The sequence below is a fragment of the Lactuca virosa genome, chromosome 3 (assembly GCF_052849685.1).
Source record: "Lactuca virosa cultivar CGN04683 chromosome 3, Lactuca_virosa_CGN04683_v6, whole genome shotgun sequence".
NCBI lineage: Eukaryota > Viridiplantae > Streptophyta > Magnoliopsida > Asterales > Asteraceae > Lactuca > Lactuca virosa.
This window is the reverse complement of record NC_136428.1, coordinates 144,602,411-144,622,935: the sequence shown is the minus strand read 5'-3', so window position 1 is coordinate 144,622,935 and position 20,525 is coordinate 144,602,411. Positions and strand designations below refer to the sequence as shown.

General features: G+C 35.8%; 1 protein-coding gene across 1 annotated transcript; it reads right to left on the bottom strand.

The window, feature by feature from the left end:
• Window positions 1-393: 393 nt before the first annotated feature.
• LOC145166666 (trans-cinnamate:CoA ligase, peroxisomal-like) lies at window positions 394-2,584 on the bottom strand. Its single transcript, XM_079085688.1, has 2 exons — window positions 2,296-2,584; window positions 394-2,165 (listed from the first exon to the last, which is right to left on the bottom strand). Exons 1-2 carry the CDS (start codon window positions 2,491-2,493, stop codon window positions 603-605), a joined length of 1,761 nt encoding a protein of 586 aa, XP_078941814.1. The 5' UTR covers window positions 2,494-2,584; the 3' UTR covers window positions 394-602.
• Window positions 2,585-20,525: the final 17,941 nt, after the last annotated feature.

Here is a 20,525-nt window from a genome sequence, read left to right as displayed (position 1 = left end):
AAAAAGGTTTAAACGACATACAAAGTTATTTTGAAAACAAATGTACTAAAAACACTTTTAGGTAGGACGTAATCTACTAATTATAAACCTCATGTGATCGGAATTATAAATATACATAAATTACTAGTCTCCCGTCATAAAGATTAAAAAAGGGTTTAAACGACATATCTGATTAGTTTTGCAATTTTGATCATGCATATTAAATCTTGAAAACGTCAGTAACTATACATAGTCGCATGTATGAGTTAGGGGCTTTCACGAAAATACTTGTTTTTAGTGACCGCAATGATTAAAACTAAGGACGAGAAAAAAAAAATCCCATTTGTTAAATCATGATCTATCGATACCATCTTTGGTACTTTGTAAATTAAATATAATTCATTTGTAATAAACTACCTTCGTTATTTTTAACGGGAAGTATCTCGTTGACGTTTCATCTATATTTTCAATTACAAAATTGAAATTCTATGAATCAAAACATGTGACAAATGTTTTGAGCACTTAAACTATACATAATTACATACATGTGATACATGGTAGATCAAATAATTCTTCACGAATATTTCTATTTGAAAATGACAAGAAATTATTTAAAATTTAATTCAAAGCCGAGACATTGCAAGAACGTTTTCCTGATTAGGAGGTGTATCATGATGGTACCATGTTTGATGCAAATGAACTTGTTTATCAGATCTCTTGTTGTTTCTGTTGTTGTTGGTGTTGAGGGTTTTTGCAACTTCTCTTAGCTCCATTTTTAGGACCTTACCAGTTCCTGTTTTTGGTAGCACTTCCACAAACTCCACCTTCTTCGGAACCATAAATTTTGACATATTTTTCCGGCAATACGCCAAGATTTCAGTTTCGGTCGTGCTTCCTGTCTTTTTCAAAACAACAAAAGCACACGGACTCTCTCCCCACCTTGGATGAGGCATCGCCACCACTGCTGCTTCGAGAATTGCCGGGTGTTTGAATAGAATGGACTCTAGTTCTACACTACTAATATTTTCCCCGCCTGAGATTATCACGTCTTTTGACCTGTCTTTAATTTCAAGGTATCCGTCGGGATGGATAACTCCAACATCTCCGGTTAAAAACCACCCTTTCTGAAACGCCTTCGCAGTCTCCTTCTCATCTTTTAAGTACCCTTTCATGATGCTACTTCCTCGGAGTACGATCTCTCCTATAGTCTTCCCATCATGCGGAACACTCTCCATTGTTTTCTTTGTCTTTACATCAACATCAGCGAGTGTGAGTATACTTACACCTTGACGAGCCTTCAATTTGGCCTGATGATCTCTAGGTAGCTGATTCCATTTCGATTGCCACTCGCACACAAGGGCAGGTCCGGTGGCCTCAGTGAGGCCATAGGCATGCATTATGTGGAACCCAAGGTCCTCCATCTTCTCCAAGAGGGCAGCAGGTGGAGGCGCACCTCCAGTAAGTATGTTGACCTTAGAGGTTATTGGACAACGTTCATGAGGTTTGGCCTCTAAAAGGATGTTGAAAACAACAGGGGCACAACACATGTGAGTTACGTTGTGGGTCGAAATACTTTTGTACATTTCATCAGCGGTGGTGTTCCTTATGCACACATTGGTGCCACCTCTAGCTGCAACACCCCAGGTAAAGGTCCAGCCGTTGCAGTGGAACATCGGTAGTGACCAAAGGTACACAGCCTCCGTACTCATTTCCCACCCTTGAATCAAGCTCATCGTGCTAAGAAACGCACCACGGTGGCTATAGACCACCCCCTTCGGCTCAGAGGTGGTTCCGGATGTATAATTCAGTGAAATCGCATCCCACTCGTCCTGAAGTTCTTCACCTGGGTACTGGGGATTTCCGTGGTGGATAAGTTGCTGATACTCCAAATTTCCAAGACGAACCCCAGTGGGCTTGTTAATGTCATCAATTACAATGACCAAAGGCATAGCGTCCTCGGCTGAAGAACCCGTCTTAAAACCCGCCACCAGCAGCCGTAGAGCCTCGGATGCTAAGGGAACGTACTCATAGTCAACAAAGAAAACCTTGGCTTCTGAATGACGGAGAATAGTGGCAATGTTTTTAGCATCCAGTCTTGTGTTAATTGCGTTAAGTACAGCTCCTGCCATTGGAACTGCGAAATGCATCTCATATAACGCAGGTACGTTTGGTGCCAGCACAGATACCTAGAAAATCGATCAAGCACATAATTAAAGGAAAGAACCTCGTACTAATAAAAATATTCTGTTTTTTAGTAGAATGGTGTCTGCAATCCATGAATGAACACATGTCGTAGATTAAAAGTGAGAAACTTACGACATCATTCTTCACAACATTAAGTGAGCGGAGGGAGTAAGCGAGACGGCAGCATCGCTCATAAGTTTGTTGCCAAGTGAAGCGGACTCCACCGTATATGATGGAGGTACGATGAGAATAAACCATGGATGCTCTCTTGATAAAAGTGAGAGGAGTGAGAGGGACATAGTTTGCTGAACACTTTCCAAGTTTATCCATTTACGCCTCAATATATAGACTCACAACTAGGTAGTTTGTAGAGTGACTAGTTAACAGTTTATTTTTGTTAAACTTGTTTGATTTTGAGAGAGATGCATGTAATATGGTGGGAAGGAGAAGAAGAAGGGTGGTATATATAGAGAGAGGGGACACGTTATTATTCAGGTGGGAAGGAGGGGTGTGGAGGTTATTAGGTAATGACTGGGAAGATGCTTTGAGCCTTGGATGTTACTTCCAACTCATTGTGTCAGTTTGTCTTGTGTCTGAACACAATCTTTTGACTTTTTCCAAGGCAGTTGGTTGGTTGTTTCGTGCATCATGTTTTATTTTATTTTAAATAAATAGTTTTCAAAAATGTAAGATATTTATTAAATATGTTTCGTGTTCTGATACATCACTTATATTTTATCACCCAAAAAAAAAACATGTAACATACATCACTTATATTTTATCACCCAAAAAAAAAACATGTAACTTATATTTGATCACTCGACGGCAACGATATATGAGATCTCTTAGAGCAACTTTTTTTTTATTCAATATCCCATGAAAGAATTTTGAATTTTCATCTCCTTTCACCCCAAGAAACTTTAACCTTTTGAGGTAAGTCCGAACCTTCAACCTGATCAATATTATCTAACTCTTTAATTCACTGAAGGCGTTCATCCACATCAGTCGAGGTATTCGTAGCCCAATCAATCTAGCCATCACAGTCATTTAATTCATTTTGGAGCAACTTTTTGGTTTTATTTAGAGCAAACCTTCGATCCTAATCCATTCAGAAATATTACTCTTAAGAAGTTAAAGTTTCTTTTTTAGCAAGACTAAAGGATTACCCGCCCAAATTCCTTAATCACAACAAGTTTCTTTGCTAACATCATCAAAAACGTCAATATGATTCCTAGCTAGAATTAAAAAAATAAGAACCGAGATGGACCGTTATTATTAAGCATCTCCATAAGAAGAAATGGGTCTATGATTGGACAAATTACCATATAAAAGCATACCCGCAAGATTTGGAAACCGGTCTAAAGTGCCTTTCGGAATCAAGAAAAAAGGCGAACAACTTGATCATTTTTAAGCTTTCAGATCAGTGTATGTGAAATTATAACCACCAAGAGAAATATCAACTAGCTGTGCATTCCTAATGAAATCATTAAACTGGTCTCCAAAAGGTTAGTTAAAAATCAAACCGGGCTCTTCCACCACATTAAAATCACCCATAATAATTGCTTCATCGTCATATCTATTAATAAATGCCAAGAATTGTAACCAAAGCTAACATTTTCCTCCCATCAATTGTACATAAATATTGGTTATCAAAAGTTTCTTGTTAGTTGGGATTCACATACCAATCCACAACCATACAATAATCATTTCATTCAATTCTCTGTTTGCCAATTTAGAACGATCCCATATAAATAAACCATGCAATGGAGCGGGTTTTGACCGTGATCCGCTCCAAACCCATGTGAAATTAATGGGTTCGAATCATATTTAATTATTCGTTTATCCATTAACCCTTTTATTAGAAGAGTCGGGTATGGATCACTATCTATCCGATCCATTTATGACCCGTCCGGTCTAAATTTTAAAAATATATATTTATTATTTATAAGTTAAACATTTTGTACATGACTCGAAGAGTTCGATCATTCCACTTTCACTTCCGAGTTCCTAATGGTTAAATTTCAATCGACTTCCAATACAAATAAATATGTGAAATTATTATTACAGTCACAGTCGACAACCAAGAACAAGAAGAAAATGATTCAGTCAATCTCGTTCCGTAGAAGGGTTTTCTGCAATCGACATTCTACAATCAAGTTTGTTTTATAAAATTATGTTATAATCGATTAATATCATCTTCTCTGCTCCAATCGTGCATTATTGAAATCTAGTTAATGAAATTTTGACCTTTTGAAATCGTTTGTTGCTGCCTTACAGGTTACTAAAATCTTGTGTTACTATGCCAAAATCATGACTTAAAATCGGAAGACTTATTGAAATTATGCCTTATAGAAATGATGTGTTATTGAAATCTTGTAACAATCTTGTAACACCCTATTCTGAATCGTTCCTAATTCGGGGCATGACCCAAAGATCGGTTATCATAAGGCTTGGTGCGTTTGGGAAAGAGAGAATTAGACACCCCCTTTGAGTGTGGAAAATGTAGATTGGACGACTCGGGAGTTCGGTTTTTGTTTTGGAGCCCAATGGTATATTGGTAAAGTATCAGTTCGGATCTTTATGAATTTTTGGTTTAAGTTCGAAAAGTTTTAAGGCAAGGGAGAGTTGATAGAAATGTAGAGCTTCTCGTTACCTTTCCGTGGATATAAGGATCGTCAAAATCAGACTTAGAACAAAAAAGTTATGTCTTCCGGAAGTTTGGTTGGTTTAAGGCTAAGCCTAGTACGTTGGGCGTACATAGGAGTTGTTGGATTAGTGTCTAAGTCCATAATTATAATTGGTATGTACTTGACCCGAGAGTAGCATGGTCCATTTGGGTTGCATGGCACCGGAACAATCTGAAGGATGGATAATTGAGAAGAGGTTATTTATGGTTTATTAATATATTATAAGTTCTAATATATTAATATGAAATCATATTATTTAATTAGTATTGATCAAGAATTAATTTGGAATTAATTTTGTGATCAAAAGAGACTAATTAAATATATGGGGATTGATTGTGTAAATCATTCATTCTTATAATGTGGGCTTATGATACATAGTTCTTTGTGTTGGGCTAAACCCATGTGGTGACCCATGGAAGTTTAAACCCATGGAGCATGAGGAATATGGAAGGTCATGCACATTAGGGTTTGCATGGTGTAACCCTAATTAAGCCACGCTATATAAGAACCCATCTAGCTCATGAAATCGGACCTAAGGAAGCTTACAAGAGGGCAAGGCGATTTTATGAGTGCAAGTAAACTCCTCTCAAGTTCCTCCATTGTTGGTGGTGTTGTGTGATTCCATTTGAGGTCCAACACTTGGGGCACTAAGTTCTTAAAGGTCCAAGGTTTCCAACTACAACAAAAGGTATGTCATCTAACTAGAACTTTTGTAGTGAAGATACTCTATTGTATGCTAGTTAGGATGATGTTTTGGAAAAGGAAAAGTTTGCATGTATATTAGAGAAAATATAGATCCAAAGCATCTAGGGTTGCATGTACACCATAGGAGTGTTAGAATGCTCAAAACCCTTCAGTGGTATCAAAGCCTAGGGTTGTTTTCTTATATACTTGATGCTACTTGATTTCAAAGCTTAAAAAATCGATTTTTTGCTGTCTGGACAGTGGACTTGTCGAGTCCACTGGGGGACTCGCCGAGTCCACCCTATAAACTGACCAACTCGCCGAGTCTGTTCATGCACTCGACGAGTTGGTGCTCCTGGATGCAGAATTTCAAGTTTTAAGGCCGGAATTTGACTAGGATCATTACCCTAAACCTCTTTTGAACTTATAAACCTGTTTTTGATGTGGTAACGATCATGCTTATCCAATTTAAAAGATAATTTTCAAAGTTTCATGTTTTGTATTAGTTTATATGGTTAGGCTAATTACATGAAATTTGTTTGATATGAATTGTCTTGTTCTTATGAGTTCAATTTAGATCATTGACAAATTGTTTGATTTTGTAAGTTACATTAGTTGATCTAAATGTTTTTGATAAATTCCATAACTTGTCCTCAAGTTATGGAAAAATGAAAAGTATTTCTTTAAAAGGTCATTAAAACTCATAGGTTTTGGGAAAGTGAAGAGTCTTTTACATAAATGTTTTTGTATGAACTCCATAACTTGTCCTCAAGTTATGGATTTTCAAGAGTCTTTTCATTAAAACCTATATTAAACTCATAAGTTATGGATTCCAAAAGTTTATTTTTTGAATAGTTCAAAACTTGCTCTCAAGTTTTGGAATTTGTAAATTTAAAAGTCTACCTTTTGAAACATTTAGTTCCAAACCCTAGAATTTTAAAGTTTAAAATTCTACCATTATACTATTATAATATTATAGGTTTAATATTTATATATATATGTATAAGAACAAAGTCAGTCTTACCGTTACTAGGCCTCATTCACGAAGTCGGTCTATAAGGGGGTATAAGGTTACTGCCTATAAAATGGCAGTTTAATGGGTGACCACTCTCACCCACCGCTTCCTTGACTGGTGGAGGGTCGTTAGCTGAACGGATATGATAGGACTCTAATTCTCCCTTCATTAAAAGTATAATGATAAATATAAAGTAACTAAACACGTATAAATTCCCAAATCTTATTTACTTAGGAAAATGCGAATATGGTGCTAACCCATGAAATTGCACTTTGCACCTTGTTAAGTCGTTAGTGGAGCGTGTGTGGTTAACCGACCGACTAATCTGGACTGACAGTGTGTGGCAAAGGGTAGCTTGATGTTAATCATAGATCAGTGGAGCGTGTGTGGTTAACCGACATGCACATTCATTAGGTGGTTGTAACATTGGGTGTACCAAGCTAATTTGCATGGTTATTCACACCTTGTTTGTGATCCTCGGCATCCCAGTCACAAACTTGAAGGGCACAATCGAGATTTAAACATGCCATTGAAATTTTCAATGAATCTCAAAGGATCTAGGAATTTAAATTCACTTAAAACCTAAAAATCTTTTTCGTTTTTCGTGATGGAAATTGGTAAATCCTCATTTACCTACCTTCAAATATTTTGCAATTGGATTATGGCATCCCTCTTCCAAATTGTAAAATATTGTGTTGGCTCATAGCCTTAATATTTCATTTGGGTGTTATATTAAGGACTTAAATCAACTAAGTTGAATTTCTCCCATTGTAGATGTCTAGTTCAGACATCTATAGTCTTCCCAAATCTTTTGGAACAAGCTTTCCTCTTGAAGATGATGTCTCGCGGTTGGATCGTGGAAGTCATACTTCATTTCCTCCACCTCCTGTAATAATTCTCCCTAACCCACAACTTCAAAGACTTGAAAAATTCAAGGTCACTGAAGCCCAACTTGCAATGAAACATCAAGATAGAAGGCCTGTGTGTACTTACGTCTTGGAGATGAAGTCACATATTGACAGACTGAGAGTATTGGGTGTCGTTGTCTCGAGGAAGTAGGCTGTTGACTGGGTTCTTCAATCACTTCCTGAGTCATATAGTGAGTTCATTAAGGACTACTATGTGACAGACCACGACATGACACTTATTAATCTTACCTATTTTCTTGTTTCTTATGAATCAACAATGATTTGGCGCATTGGAAAAGCAAATTTGATTGGAAGATCTACTCCCCAAACTTCCATTGACATTGACAATGGAAACATTGGAAGTATAGAAAAGATTTCTCTTTCCAAGGGAAAGAGAAAGGCTAAGTCTGAGATTGTCCCGTGTACCATTCCCAAAGAGTCTATATGTTTCTATTTCCAAGAGAAGGGGCATTGGTTGCGAAGCTTCCCTTACTACCTGAAAGATCTGAGAAAAGGTAGAATCGAAAAGTTTGACTCTGCTTCAGGTAAGTGTACTATCTAACTCTATTAAGTTCCTAATTGTTGATTCTTAATACATGATTTGACAAGGTTTCATTTTGATGTTTTGTAGGATCATGCAAAGGGAAGGAAGCTTAAAGGAAGAGTATGTTGAATCTGATCGCGAATATGGATTTCAATCGCATGGTTCGAAGATCGGATTTTAAGCTGCTGCTTAGGAGTTATGATAGATTGCTAGGAAATATGTAATAACATAGTTTTCATTTGTAATTTCATTGTAAGGAAAAGTTTTTTCCGCATTTTATAAATAAATAAAATTTTGTTTTTATTTTTTATTATATCTCATTACAATGGCATTTGTGAAAATTGATGTGTGTATGTTTCTATGTTAGCAATATTAATTTGATTCTTTCGTTTGTGGTAGTGTCGAGTATTTCCCAAATAAGGAAAGATTCTCATCACCCAAGTTTCAATTGGACAGAAACTTGGAATCATGCAAGATGTATTGTATGATGAATGAGAATTTTCATCTTTGGTAAATTAACACTATTTCCTTGCTCACATGTATATGTGAGTCAAGTGAAGGACTAGGGGATCGGGTACACTTGGTGTGCGCCGGTCAAGATCCACTACAAAGATCAATAAGACTATTCGTCATGATTTACTAAAGTTTAGTAAACATGGTTATGCTTACAAGTTTAAGTATAAATCTGAAACATTGGAAAAGGTTCAATGTATGGCAGAACGAATGAGAAGAATCAAATTAGGCAGAAAGATAAAAGTTTCTCCAATATGAAAAGATGGGAGAGTTCTTTAGTATCGTGTTTTATGATCATCTTAATGTTTATGGAAAAACCATATACAATTGATCCTCTAAAGACATCTTAGTGCATTTGTATGGCTAAGAAGAGGAATCGTGAATTGTTGAAATAGTTTAAATCAAGAAGATGAGTCATACTTCGTTCCCAAAACAAGTCTTAGAGTCATACTCCAAGATTGTAACTTTGAGTGACATAATCTTAAGAAAGGTTTAAAACACTTATCAAATGCAGAGTAAAAGTTTTCTACTCTTGTACATTTAAAATTGGTAAGTTGTGATGTTTTGGATAAAACAAAGACCAACTATGGCCAATTGTGTGAAGTGTTTGTCTTGATAAGAATCCGCACTAATTCTTGAATATTTGTTTTGTCAAGGAATGATTCATGACAAGAGAATCTTATATGTCAAGAGGGCAGTAGGAGTCTTAAAGATCTTGGACAAGCTTCAAGAACTAATTAAGAATAAAACCTATTGTTTATCACTAGCACACGACTTAAGGTTTATAACCTATTGTGTTGACATATTCTTATTTTTGTGCCCATTCCAGTTAAAGTTGACCATGCAGTTCTATGAGTTCTCAGTTGTTTGCATAACTAATTGGAAGCAATGGTAGGCCCTTGTGCTGCCAAGTGGCAAGAAATTAAGATTGAACAAGTTCAGTCTATATGAGTTTGGATTTGTCACTAACCATGTCTTGTGATTATGGTCATGACAAATTCACATGGATAGGAACACATACACCATAAAATCTAAGTGTCATAAGGTTTCTCTCCGCTTCATGATAATGATTGTGAGGAAACGCTTTCACTAAGTAAATTTTAAGGAGATAGAATTGTGATATTTGCATTTTCAAATTCGATTATGATTACGGCATCCATCTTCATAATTCGAATTGTGAGAAATGGCAAAGGTCTAAACATTCAGACTTATGGCTGTAAGTTCTAAAATTGTTAAGACACACATGTGGGCTATCTAGGGAAAGGTGTATGAGTTTGAGAAGCCTAGATAGAGTCTTATTGAAGCATCCCATATCAGAAATCTAAACTTTGGTAATGAAATTCAAATAAGTATTGATTTCAAGAAGTCCAGGTGATTTCTGAATACATGTCAATGCTAGTGTGAGCATAAGTGTTGTGCTAATAATAATTATTATGCTAGTGGGAGCATAATTATTATGGTAAGTGTTGCAAGTTAGCAATGTTAATTATAGAAAACAAAGGTTTCAATTCGCAAAGTTGCAGGGTTTGAAAAGTTGTTTTGTTATAATTAAGGGAGAGGAATTTATACTTCATTTCAATTCTAAAAGCTTAGATTTAGATTTTAATCAAATTTAGTCAAATATATATGAATGTTATGTTGGAATGGTTCAATATAAGGAAATTCTATATATGGAAATGTTAATTGCGTTCTAAAATTTGATTATGATTAGGGCATCCCTTTTCATAATCAAAATTATAAGAACATGGCAAATAGAAATATTATAGCAAAAGACTGATTAAGTATCATGTCATTATGTTAGACATTATGAATCATATCCCATATGCTTCGGATATGGGATCGAGTGCATATGCTATAATATTCTCGTGTTCTAATTTTCCGAATGCCTACGGCATTTAGAGGGAAAAAGGAATAGAACCGGATATGATTAAAGTGGTTAAACAACTATTAAAGACAATCTAAGGCTCGCCAAAGATTGGTTACTTAAGGACAGTTGGAAGTATAGTAATGGATGAACCATATTGACATTATTATGAATAGACAGGAGTCTACTAATAATGAGTTCTTGTATGGCAAATATGGAATGTTTCCATATTGGGAGTTGAAGAATTGATGAAAAAAGGTAGAAACTTTTATGCAAGAAGGATGTTCAAAGGAATGTACTTTGAATTTGAGACTACATTTCCATGGAACTGTCTTGTAACAATCTCCAAAGGAATATTTTGTAATATCATTGGTCAAGTCTCTGTGACTTTTGGCACCTAGACATTACAAAAGAATCGTTGCATAATAGTTTAGAATCTAACACTTTCTAGCACTGAAAAGAATTTGGAATTCTTACACATGCAATAAGGATTTGGAATTTTGAAATGAGCATCATTGAAATGTTTCTCAATTGATCTATTTCACAAAGTAAGGACCATAGACAAACATAGTGTGCATGCTTGGTGCATGGTATAACTATTGTTTAGACAAATATAGTGTGGATGCTTGGAGCATGGCATAACTATTGTTTTAATTCAAGTATTATGTTGATTATTCGAAACATTATACAATGAATAATGAGTAATCAATATGGGACTCAAAAGCTTTGGGCCATATTGGATTATTATTATTCTTGTGTTTCACTTGTCATGTTTTGACTTCCAGAATAACTAGGTTATTCAAACCATCCACAGTCGATCATACTTTGGATGTAGGTATTGAGGCAAGATTGTCATGAATGGGTCTGTAGAGGTGTGTTAGTCATAACACAAGTTTGCTACAGTGTTCATGAGTACTCCTGGAAGAAGATTCGAGTATTGGATTCAACCCACGCTCATTTGAATCACTTCATGGATTTTATCACGGGTGATCATGAGACGATAATATCTTATATTCTTGAAACGGAGACATGTGAGTTGTAGTTGCGAGTCGGTTGCACATTGACATATGTAAACGCACCAGTAACTTGGATGTTATAAAACATATTGTTTTGTGTAATTTGATGAGTAAGTACAAGAGAGCATTTGGGTCAAAGTTTATCCGTTCCTTTTACCCCATGTGGATAAAAGCAATATTTGTGGGCCCCTCGATGATTTAGTGATGACACCAGGCCTGGACTGATTTGATTTGTTCAATTAGTCGGTCGTCATAAATTGGAAATCGGATTTTGCATTGTAAGGAAAAGTTTTTTCCGAATTTTATAAATAAATAAAAAAAATTATCTTTTATTATATCTCATTGCAATGGCATTTGTGAAAATTGATGTCTGTATGTTTCTATGTTAGCAATATGAATTTGATTCTTTCATTTGTGGTAGTGTCGTGTATTTCCCAAATAAGGAAAGATTCTTATCACCCAAGTTTCAATTGGACAGAAACTTTGAATCATGCAAGATGTATTGTATGATGAATGAGAATTTTCATCTTTGGTAAATTAAGACTATTTCCTTGTTCACATGTATATGTGAGTCAAGTGAAGGACTAGGAGATCGGGTACACTTGGTGTGCGCTGGTCAAGATCCACCACAAAGATCAATAAGACTATTCGTCATGATTTACTAAAGTTTAGTAAACATGGTTATGCTTACAAGTTTAAGTATAAATCTGAAACATTGTATAAGGTTCAATGTATGGCAGAACGAATGGGAAGAATCAAATTAGGCAGAAAGATAAAAGTTTCTCCAATCTGAAAAGATGGGAGAGTTCTTTAGCATCGTGTTTTATGATCATCTTAATGTTTATGGAAAAACCATATCACAATTGATCCTCTAAATACATCTTAGTGCATTTGTATGGCTAAGAAGAGGAATCGTGAATTGTTGAAATAGTTTAAATCAAGAAGATGAGTCATACTTCGTTCCCAAAACAAGTCTTAGAGTCATACTCCAAGATTGTAACTTTCAGTGACATAATCTTAAGAAAGGTTTAAAACACTTATCAAATGTAGAGTAAAAGTTTTCTACTCTTGTACATTTAAAATTGGTAAGCTATGATGTTTTGGATAAAACAAAGACCAACTAAGGCCAATTGTGTGAAGTGTTTGTCTTGATAATAATCCGCACTAACTCTTGAATATTTGTTTTGTCAAGGAATGATTCATGACAAGAGAATCTTATATGTCAAGAGGGAAGTGGGAGTCTTAAAGATCTTGGACAAGCTTCAAGAACTAATTAACAATAAAACCTATTGTTTATCACTAGTACACGACTTAAGGTTTATAACCTATCGTGTTGAAATATTTTTATTTTTGTGCCCATTCCAGTTAAAGTTGACCATGCAGTTCTATGAGTTCTCAGTTGTTTACATAAATAGTTGGAAGCAATGGTAGGCCCTTGTGCTGCCAAGTGGCAAGAAATTAAGATTGAACAAGTTCAGTCCATATGAGTTTGGATTTGTCACTAACCATGTCTTGTGATTATGGTCATGACAAATTCACATGGATAGGAACACATACACCATAAAATATAAGTTTCGTAATGTTTCTCTCCGCTTCATCATAATGATTGTGAGGAAACGCTTTCACTATGTAGATTTTAAGGAGATAGAATTGTGATATTTGCATTCTCAAATTCGATTATGATTACGACATCCATCTTCATAATTCGAATTGTGAGAAATGGCAAAGGTCTAAACATTTTAGACTTATGGCTGTAAGTTCTAAAATTGTTAAGACACACATGTGGGCTATCTAAGGAAAGGTGTATGACTTTGAGAAGACTAGATAGAGTCTTCTGGAAGCATCGCATATCAGAAATCTAAACTTTGGTAATGAAAGTCAAGTAAGTATTGATTTCAAGAAGTCCAGCTGATTTCTGAATACATGTCAATGCTATTGTGAGCATAAGTGTTATGCTAATAATTATTATTATGCTAGTGGGAGAATAATTATTATGGTAAATGTTGCAAGTTAGCAATGTTAATTATAGAAAACAAAGGTTTCAATTCGTAAAGTTGCAGGATTTGAAAAGTTGTTTTGCTATAATTAAGGGAGAGGAATTTATACTTCATTTCAATTCTAAAATCTTAGATTGAGATTTTAATCATATTTAGTCAAATATATATGAATTTTATGTTGGAATGGTTCAATATAAGGAAATTCTATATATGGAAATGTTAATTGCGTTCTAAAATTTGATTATGATTACGGCATCCCTCTTCATAATCAAAATTATAAGAACATGGCAAATAAAAATATTATAGCAAAAGACTGATTAAGTATCATGTCATTATGTTAGACATTATGAATCATATCCCATGTGCTTCGGGTATAGGATCGATTGCTATAGTGTTCATGAGTACTCCTGGAAGAAGATTCGAGTATTGGATTCAACCCACACTCATTTGAATCACTTCATGGATTTTATCACGCGTGATCATGAGACGATAATATCTTATATTCTTGAAACGGAGACATGTGAGTTGTAGTTGCGAGTCGGTTGCACATTGACATATGTAAATGCACCAGTAACTTGATGAGTAAGTACAAGCGAGCATTTGGGTCAAAGTTTATCCGTTCCTTTTGCCCAATGTGGATAAAAGCGATATATGTGGGCCCGTCGACGATTTAGTGATGACACCAGGCCTGGACTGATTTGATTTGTTCAATTAGTCGGTCGTCATAAATCGGAAATCTAGAAACAACAGATGGGCACAGAGAATGATTATAATCAATGTCTCAGTCCATATGATATCTAGAATGGAGGAATATATGATCCCTTATCTAATGGATGCGTCATTGACTAGGTCAGAGTTCGAAAACGACTTTTAAGAGCAACGATTGCTAGTGGGGTTGTGGAGTCGTACTTGCAATAATAGTTATTAGACTTATCCAAGTGGGAGACTGTTGGATTAGTGTCTAAGTCCATAACTATAATTGGTATGTACTTGACCCGAGAGTAGCATGGTCCATTTGGGTTGCATGGCACTAGAACAATCTGAAGGATGGATAATTGAGAAGATGTTATTTATGGTTTATTAATATATTATAAGTTCTAATATATTAATATGAAATCATATTATTTAATTAGTATTGATCAAGAATTAATTTGGAATTAATTTTGTGATCAAAAGAGACTAATTAAATATATGGGGATTGATTGTGTAAATCATTCACTCTTATAATGTGGGCTTATGATCCATAGTTCTTTGTGTTGAGCTAAACCCATGTGGTGACCCATGGATGATCCATGGAGGTTTAAACCCATGGAGCATGTGGAATATGGAAGGTCATGCACATTAGGGGTTAGCATGGTGTAACCCTAATTAATCCACAGTATATAAGAACCCCTCTAGCTCATGAAATCGGACCTAAGGAAGCTTACAAGAGGGCAAGGCGATTTTATGAGTGCAAGTAAACTCCTCTCAAGTTCCTCTATTGTTGGTGGTGTTGTGTGATTCCATTTGAGATGCAACACTTGGGGCATTAAGTTCTTAAAGGTCCAAGGTTTCCAACTACAACAAAAGGTATGTCATCTAACTAGAACTTTTGTAGTGAAGATACTCTATTGTATGCTAGTTAGGATGATGCTTTGGAAAAGGAAAAGTTTGCATGTATATTAGAGAAAACATAGATCCAAAGCATCTAGGGTTGCATGTACACCATAGGATTGTTAGAATGCTCAAAACCCTTCAGTAGTATCAGAGCCTAGGGTTGTTTTCTTATATACTTGATGCTACTTGTTTTCAAAGCTTAAAAAAATCGATTTTTTGCTGTCTGGACAGTGGACTCGCCGAGTCTAGTGGGGGACTCGGCGAGTCCACCCTATAAACTGACCAACTCGCCGAGTCAGTTCATGCACTCGACGAGTTGGTGCTCCTAGATGCAGAATTTCGAGTTTTAAGGCTGGAATTGGACTTGGATCATTACCCTAAACCTTTTTTGAACTTATAAACCTATTTTTGATGTGGTAATGATCATGCTTATCCAGTTTAAAAGATAATTGTCAAAGTTTCATGTTTTGTATTAGTTTATAATGTTAGGCTAATTACATGAAATTTTTTTGATATGAATTGTCTTATCTTATGAGTTTAAATTATATCATTGACAAATTGTTTGATTTTGTAAGTTACATTAGTTGATCTAAATGTTTTTGATGAATTTCATAACTTGTCCTCACGTTATGGAAAAATGAAAAGTATTTCTCTAAAAAGGTCATTAAAATTCATAGTTTTTGGGAAAGTGAAGAGTCTTTTGCATAAAAAAAAAATGAACTCCATAACTTGTCCTTAAGTTATGGATTTTCAAGAGTCTTTTCATCAAAACCTATATTAAACTCATAAGTTATGGATTCCAAAAGTTTTTTTTTGAATAGTTCAAAACTTACCCTCAAGTTTTGGAATTTGTAAATGTAAAAGTCTAACCTTTGAAACATTTAATTCCAAACCCTAGAATTTTAAAGTTTAAAATTCTACCATTATACTATTATAATATTATAGGTTTAATATTTATATATATATATATATATATATATATATATATATATATATATATATATATATATATATATATATATATATATATAAGAACAAAGTTAGTCTTACCGTTAGTAGGCCTCATTCACGAAGCCAGTCTATAAGAGGGTATAAGGTTACTGCCTATAAAATGGCAGTTTAATGGGTGTCCACTCTCACCCACCGCTTCCTTGACTGGTGGAGGGTCGTTAGCCGAACGGGTAGGATAGGACTCTAATTCTCCCTTTATTAAAAGTATAATGATAAATAAAAAGAAGCTAAACACTTATAAATTCTCAAATCTTAGTTACTTAGGAAAATGTGAATATGGTGCTAACCCATGAAATTGCTTTTTTCAGCGTGTTAAGTCGTTAGTGGAGCGTGTGTGGTTAACCGGCCGACTAATTTGGACTGACAGTGCGTGGAAAAGGGTAGCTTGATGTCAATCATAGATTAATGGAGCGTGTGTGGTTAACCGACACATTGATTAGGTGGTTGTAACATTGGGTGTACCAAGCTAATTTTCATGGTTATTCACACCTTATTTGTGATCCTCGCATTCCAGTCACAAACTTGAAGGGCACAATCGAGATTTAAACATGCCATTGAAAGTTTCAATGAATCTCAAAGGATCTAGGAAATTGAATTCACTTAAAACCTAAAATTCTTTTTCGTTTTTCGTTATCGAAATTGGTAAATCCTCATTTACCTACCTTCAAATATTTTGCAATTGGATTACGGCATCCCTCTTCCAAATTCTAAAATATTGTGTTGGGTCCTAGCCTTAATATTTCATTTGGGTGTTATTAAGGACTTAAATCAAGTAACTTGAATTTCTCCCATTGTAGATGTCTAGTTCAGACAACCATAGTCTTCCCAAATCTTTTGGAACAAGCTTTCCTCTTGAAAATGATGTCCCGCGGTTGGATCGTGGAAGTCATACTTCATTTCCTCCACCTCCTCCAATAATTCTCCATAACCCACAACTTCAAAGACTTGAAAAATTCAAGGTCACTCAAGCCCTACTTGCAATGAAACATCAAGATGGAAGGCTTGTGTGTACTCACGTCTTGGATATGAAGTCACATATTGACAGGCTGAGAGTATTGGGTGTCATTGTCTCGAGGAAGTTGGCTGCTGACTGGGTTATTCAATCACTTCCTGAGTCATATAGTGAGTTCATTAAGGACTACTATGTGACAGACCACGACATGACACTTATTGATCTAACCTATTTGCTTGATGTTGATGAATCAGCAATGATTTGGCGCACTGGAAAAACAAATTTGATTGGAAGATCTACTCCCCAAACTTCCATGGACATTGACAATGGAAACACTGAAAATCTAGAAAATATTTCTCTTTCCAAGGGAAAGAGAAAGTCTAAGTTTGAGATTGTCCCGTGTACCATTCCCAAAGAGTCTATATGCTTCTATTGCAAAGAGAAGGACCATTGGCTGTGAAGCTGCCCTGACTACCTGAAAGATCTGAGAAAAGGTAGAATCGAAAAGTTTGACTCTGCTTCAGGTAAGTCTACTGTCTAACTCTATTAAGTTCCTAATTGTTGATTCTTAATAGATGATGTGACAAGGTTGCATTTTGATGTTTTTTAGGATCATGCAAAGGGATGGAAGCTTAAACGAAGAGTATGTTGAATCTGATCGCGAAGATGGATTTCAATTGCATAGTTCGAAGATCGGATTTTGAGCTGATGCTTAGGAGTTATGATAGATTGCTAGGAAATATGTAATAACATAGTTTTCATTTGTATTGATTAAGAAGAGGTTATTTATGGTTTATTAATATATTATAAGTTCTAATATATTAATATGAAATCATATTATTTAATTAGTATTGATTAAGAATTAATTTGGAATTAATTTTGTGATCAAAAGAGACTAATTAAATATATGGGGATTGATTGTGTAAATCATTCATTCTTATAATGTGGGCTTATGATCCATAGTTCTTTGTGTTGGGCTAAACCCATGTGGTGACCCATGGAAGTTTAAACCCATGGAGCATGAGGAATATGGAAGGTCATGCACATTAGGGTTTTCATGGTGTAACCCTAATTAAGCCACACTATATAAGAACCCTTCTAGCTCATGAAATCGGACCTAAGGAAGCTTACAAGAGGGCAAGGCGATTTTATGAGTGCAAGTAAACTCCTATCAAGTTCCTCCATTGTTGGTGGTGTTGTGTGATTCCATTTGAGGTGCAACACTTGGGGCACTAAGTTCTTAAAGTTCCAAGGTTTCCAACTACATCAAAAGGTATGTCATCTAACTAGAACTTTTGTAGTAAAGATACTCTATTGTATGCTAGTTAGGATGATGCTTTGGAAAAGGAAAAGTTTGCATGTATATTAGAGAAAACATAGATCCAAAGCATCTAGGGTTGCATGTACACCATAGGAGTGTTAGAATGCTCAAAACCCTTCAGGAGTATGTTGGACATACTAGGCAGACTAATCGCGGGTGGGCGTACCAGGAGTACGCAGGACGTACTCCAGTCTGACGCAAACCTTAATTTAGGGTCTTAGACCCTATTTAAAGACCATAACTTGTGTTCAAACCCTATTATCTTCGGCCTCCATCAACCTTAACCCTAATATTGAAACCCTAAGTGCGATTTTGTAAGTTTTGACCTAGAAAGTGAGTTTTGGTGAAGTAGAAGAAGAAGAACACTTGGAGGTTGCTTGGGATTGGCTTGAGCTTGTTATTCTTGATTTATCTTCACCTTAGCAAGTCATTTGTGGTAAAAAGCTCTCATCTTAATTATTCTTTATGGTAGATCTAACTTAGGGTGTTATTTATGCATTTTTGTGTCTTTTGAGCAAAAGTTGGGTTTATGGCCTACCCAAAAGCCATGGGGGTCAAATCTTAGCACAAATGAGGCACTTTGTCCATAAAAATGAAACCTTTATGAGTTATTTTGGTTCATGCAAGAGTTAGGTTCTTTTTTAGTATTGGGCCTTATTAAGTCATGTATGGGTGTAACGTTGCCAACTTTACATGTTAAGTCACTTACTAGAATCATATTTAAGATTTTGGCATGTTGGCTTAACAGAATAAGTGGTTAATGGGTTGGATTGGTAATCTGGGGAGTATACAGGGCATACCCAGCTAATACATTATGTGTACTGGCCCCAGAAGGAGTACGCTAAGCGTACGAGCTGAGTATGCCCCGCGTACTCAGCAGATTGACTTCCGGTTTGACTTTCACGAGTTTGGGCCATATTTTGGGATTTTAGGGTTTGGTATTTGTTAGGTCATTGGACTTCTGACTTTGGGGCATGGTTAGACTATGAGCCCTTTGGGATTAGGTCCATAATAGTTTTTTTGGGCCCAGTTAGGAAGTTGGGTCATACTGGGCCTTGGGATGCCATTTAGAAAATTGGGCTTTTGAGAAAATGGGTTGGACCTTTGTTATGGGCCAAGTAAGAAAAGGGTAAAATGGTCTTTTACCTTGGATGATGGGCAAGTAATTTAGATTCTTGATTATGGGTCGAGATCTAATTATTGATTAGATATTATTGATGATGTTAGCATGGGGGATTTTCCGGATCCGCAGCCGAGATTTGTATCTGAGAGATTCTACAGCTTAAGGTGAGGTTCTTGACTATGTTTATCGGGTCGAAGGCACCAATGTCGGCCCATGGTTTATTATGTTTAGGATGCTAGCTGTCTGTGTGACTCTTGCATGTGTTATGTGTTTATATGTATACTAGGCGGGGCCTGATGATTATATTGTATGATATTTATCTTTGTGATTTTTATGTATGTGTTTATATGTTTGTATGTATACCGAGCAGGGCTCGATGCGAGGCGGGGCGTGATGACTGCCAGATCTATTTCGAACGGGGCCCGATGTTGGGCGGGGCCCGATGACGGGCGGGGCCAATTATATGTTTGATATGTATGTGTAGTGACATAAGAACATGGTTTGGCATGCGGAATTAAAGTTTGCACAATGAACATGGTGATTTGGGTGCTAAAAGATATATTTGATTATAGTAAATGAGTACAAAAAGGGATCTAGTCTAGAACTTCATAAATATCTCACTCACTAATCACTATGACTACATCTCTCAAGCACACCTCTACAAATGGACTAAACCCACCTTATATACAGGTGTTTACATGTCTCTCTCTCACTCTCTATCTCTCATGTGTCACAAGGCAAATACTCCACATGCAAGTGGGTTTACAAAAATCAAACATTTACAAAGTCAATCATGAATAACTTTGTACCCCAACATTCTCCCCCTCAAAGTTAGGAATGAATGACCCACTTCAATTGTTCTAAAATCGAGCAACTACGCGATCCGACCCTCAATGGTGACACGTGTCGAAACGAACTTCAATCTTCAATTCTTCCATGATTCTTCAATTTGGGCTCTAGGATGTGAGACCATACAAATCGAGCATCAACGAATGATCATGAGCTTCTCAAACTCCAAATCGATCACCCAAAATTGAGCATAAAATCACACCCCAAAAATCTTCAATAAAACCAAACCCATTTCGAATAAGTCACTTCTAAACTTCCAATTTCATCATTTCGTGTACTTTA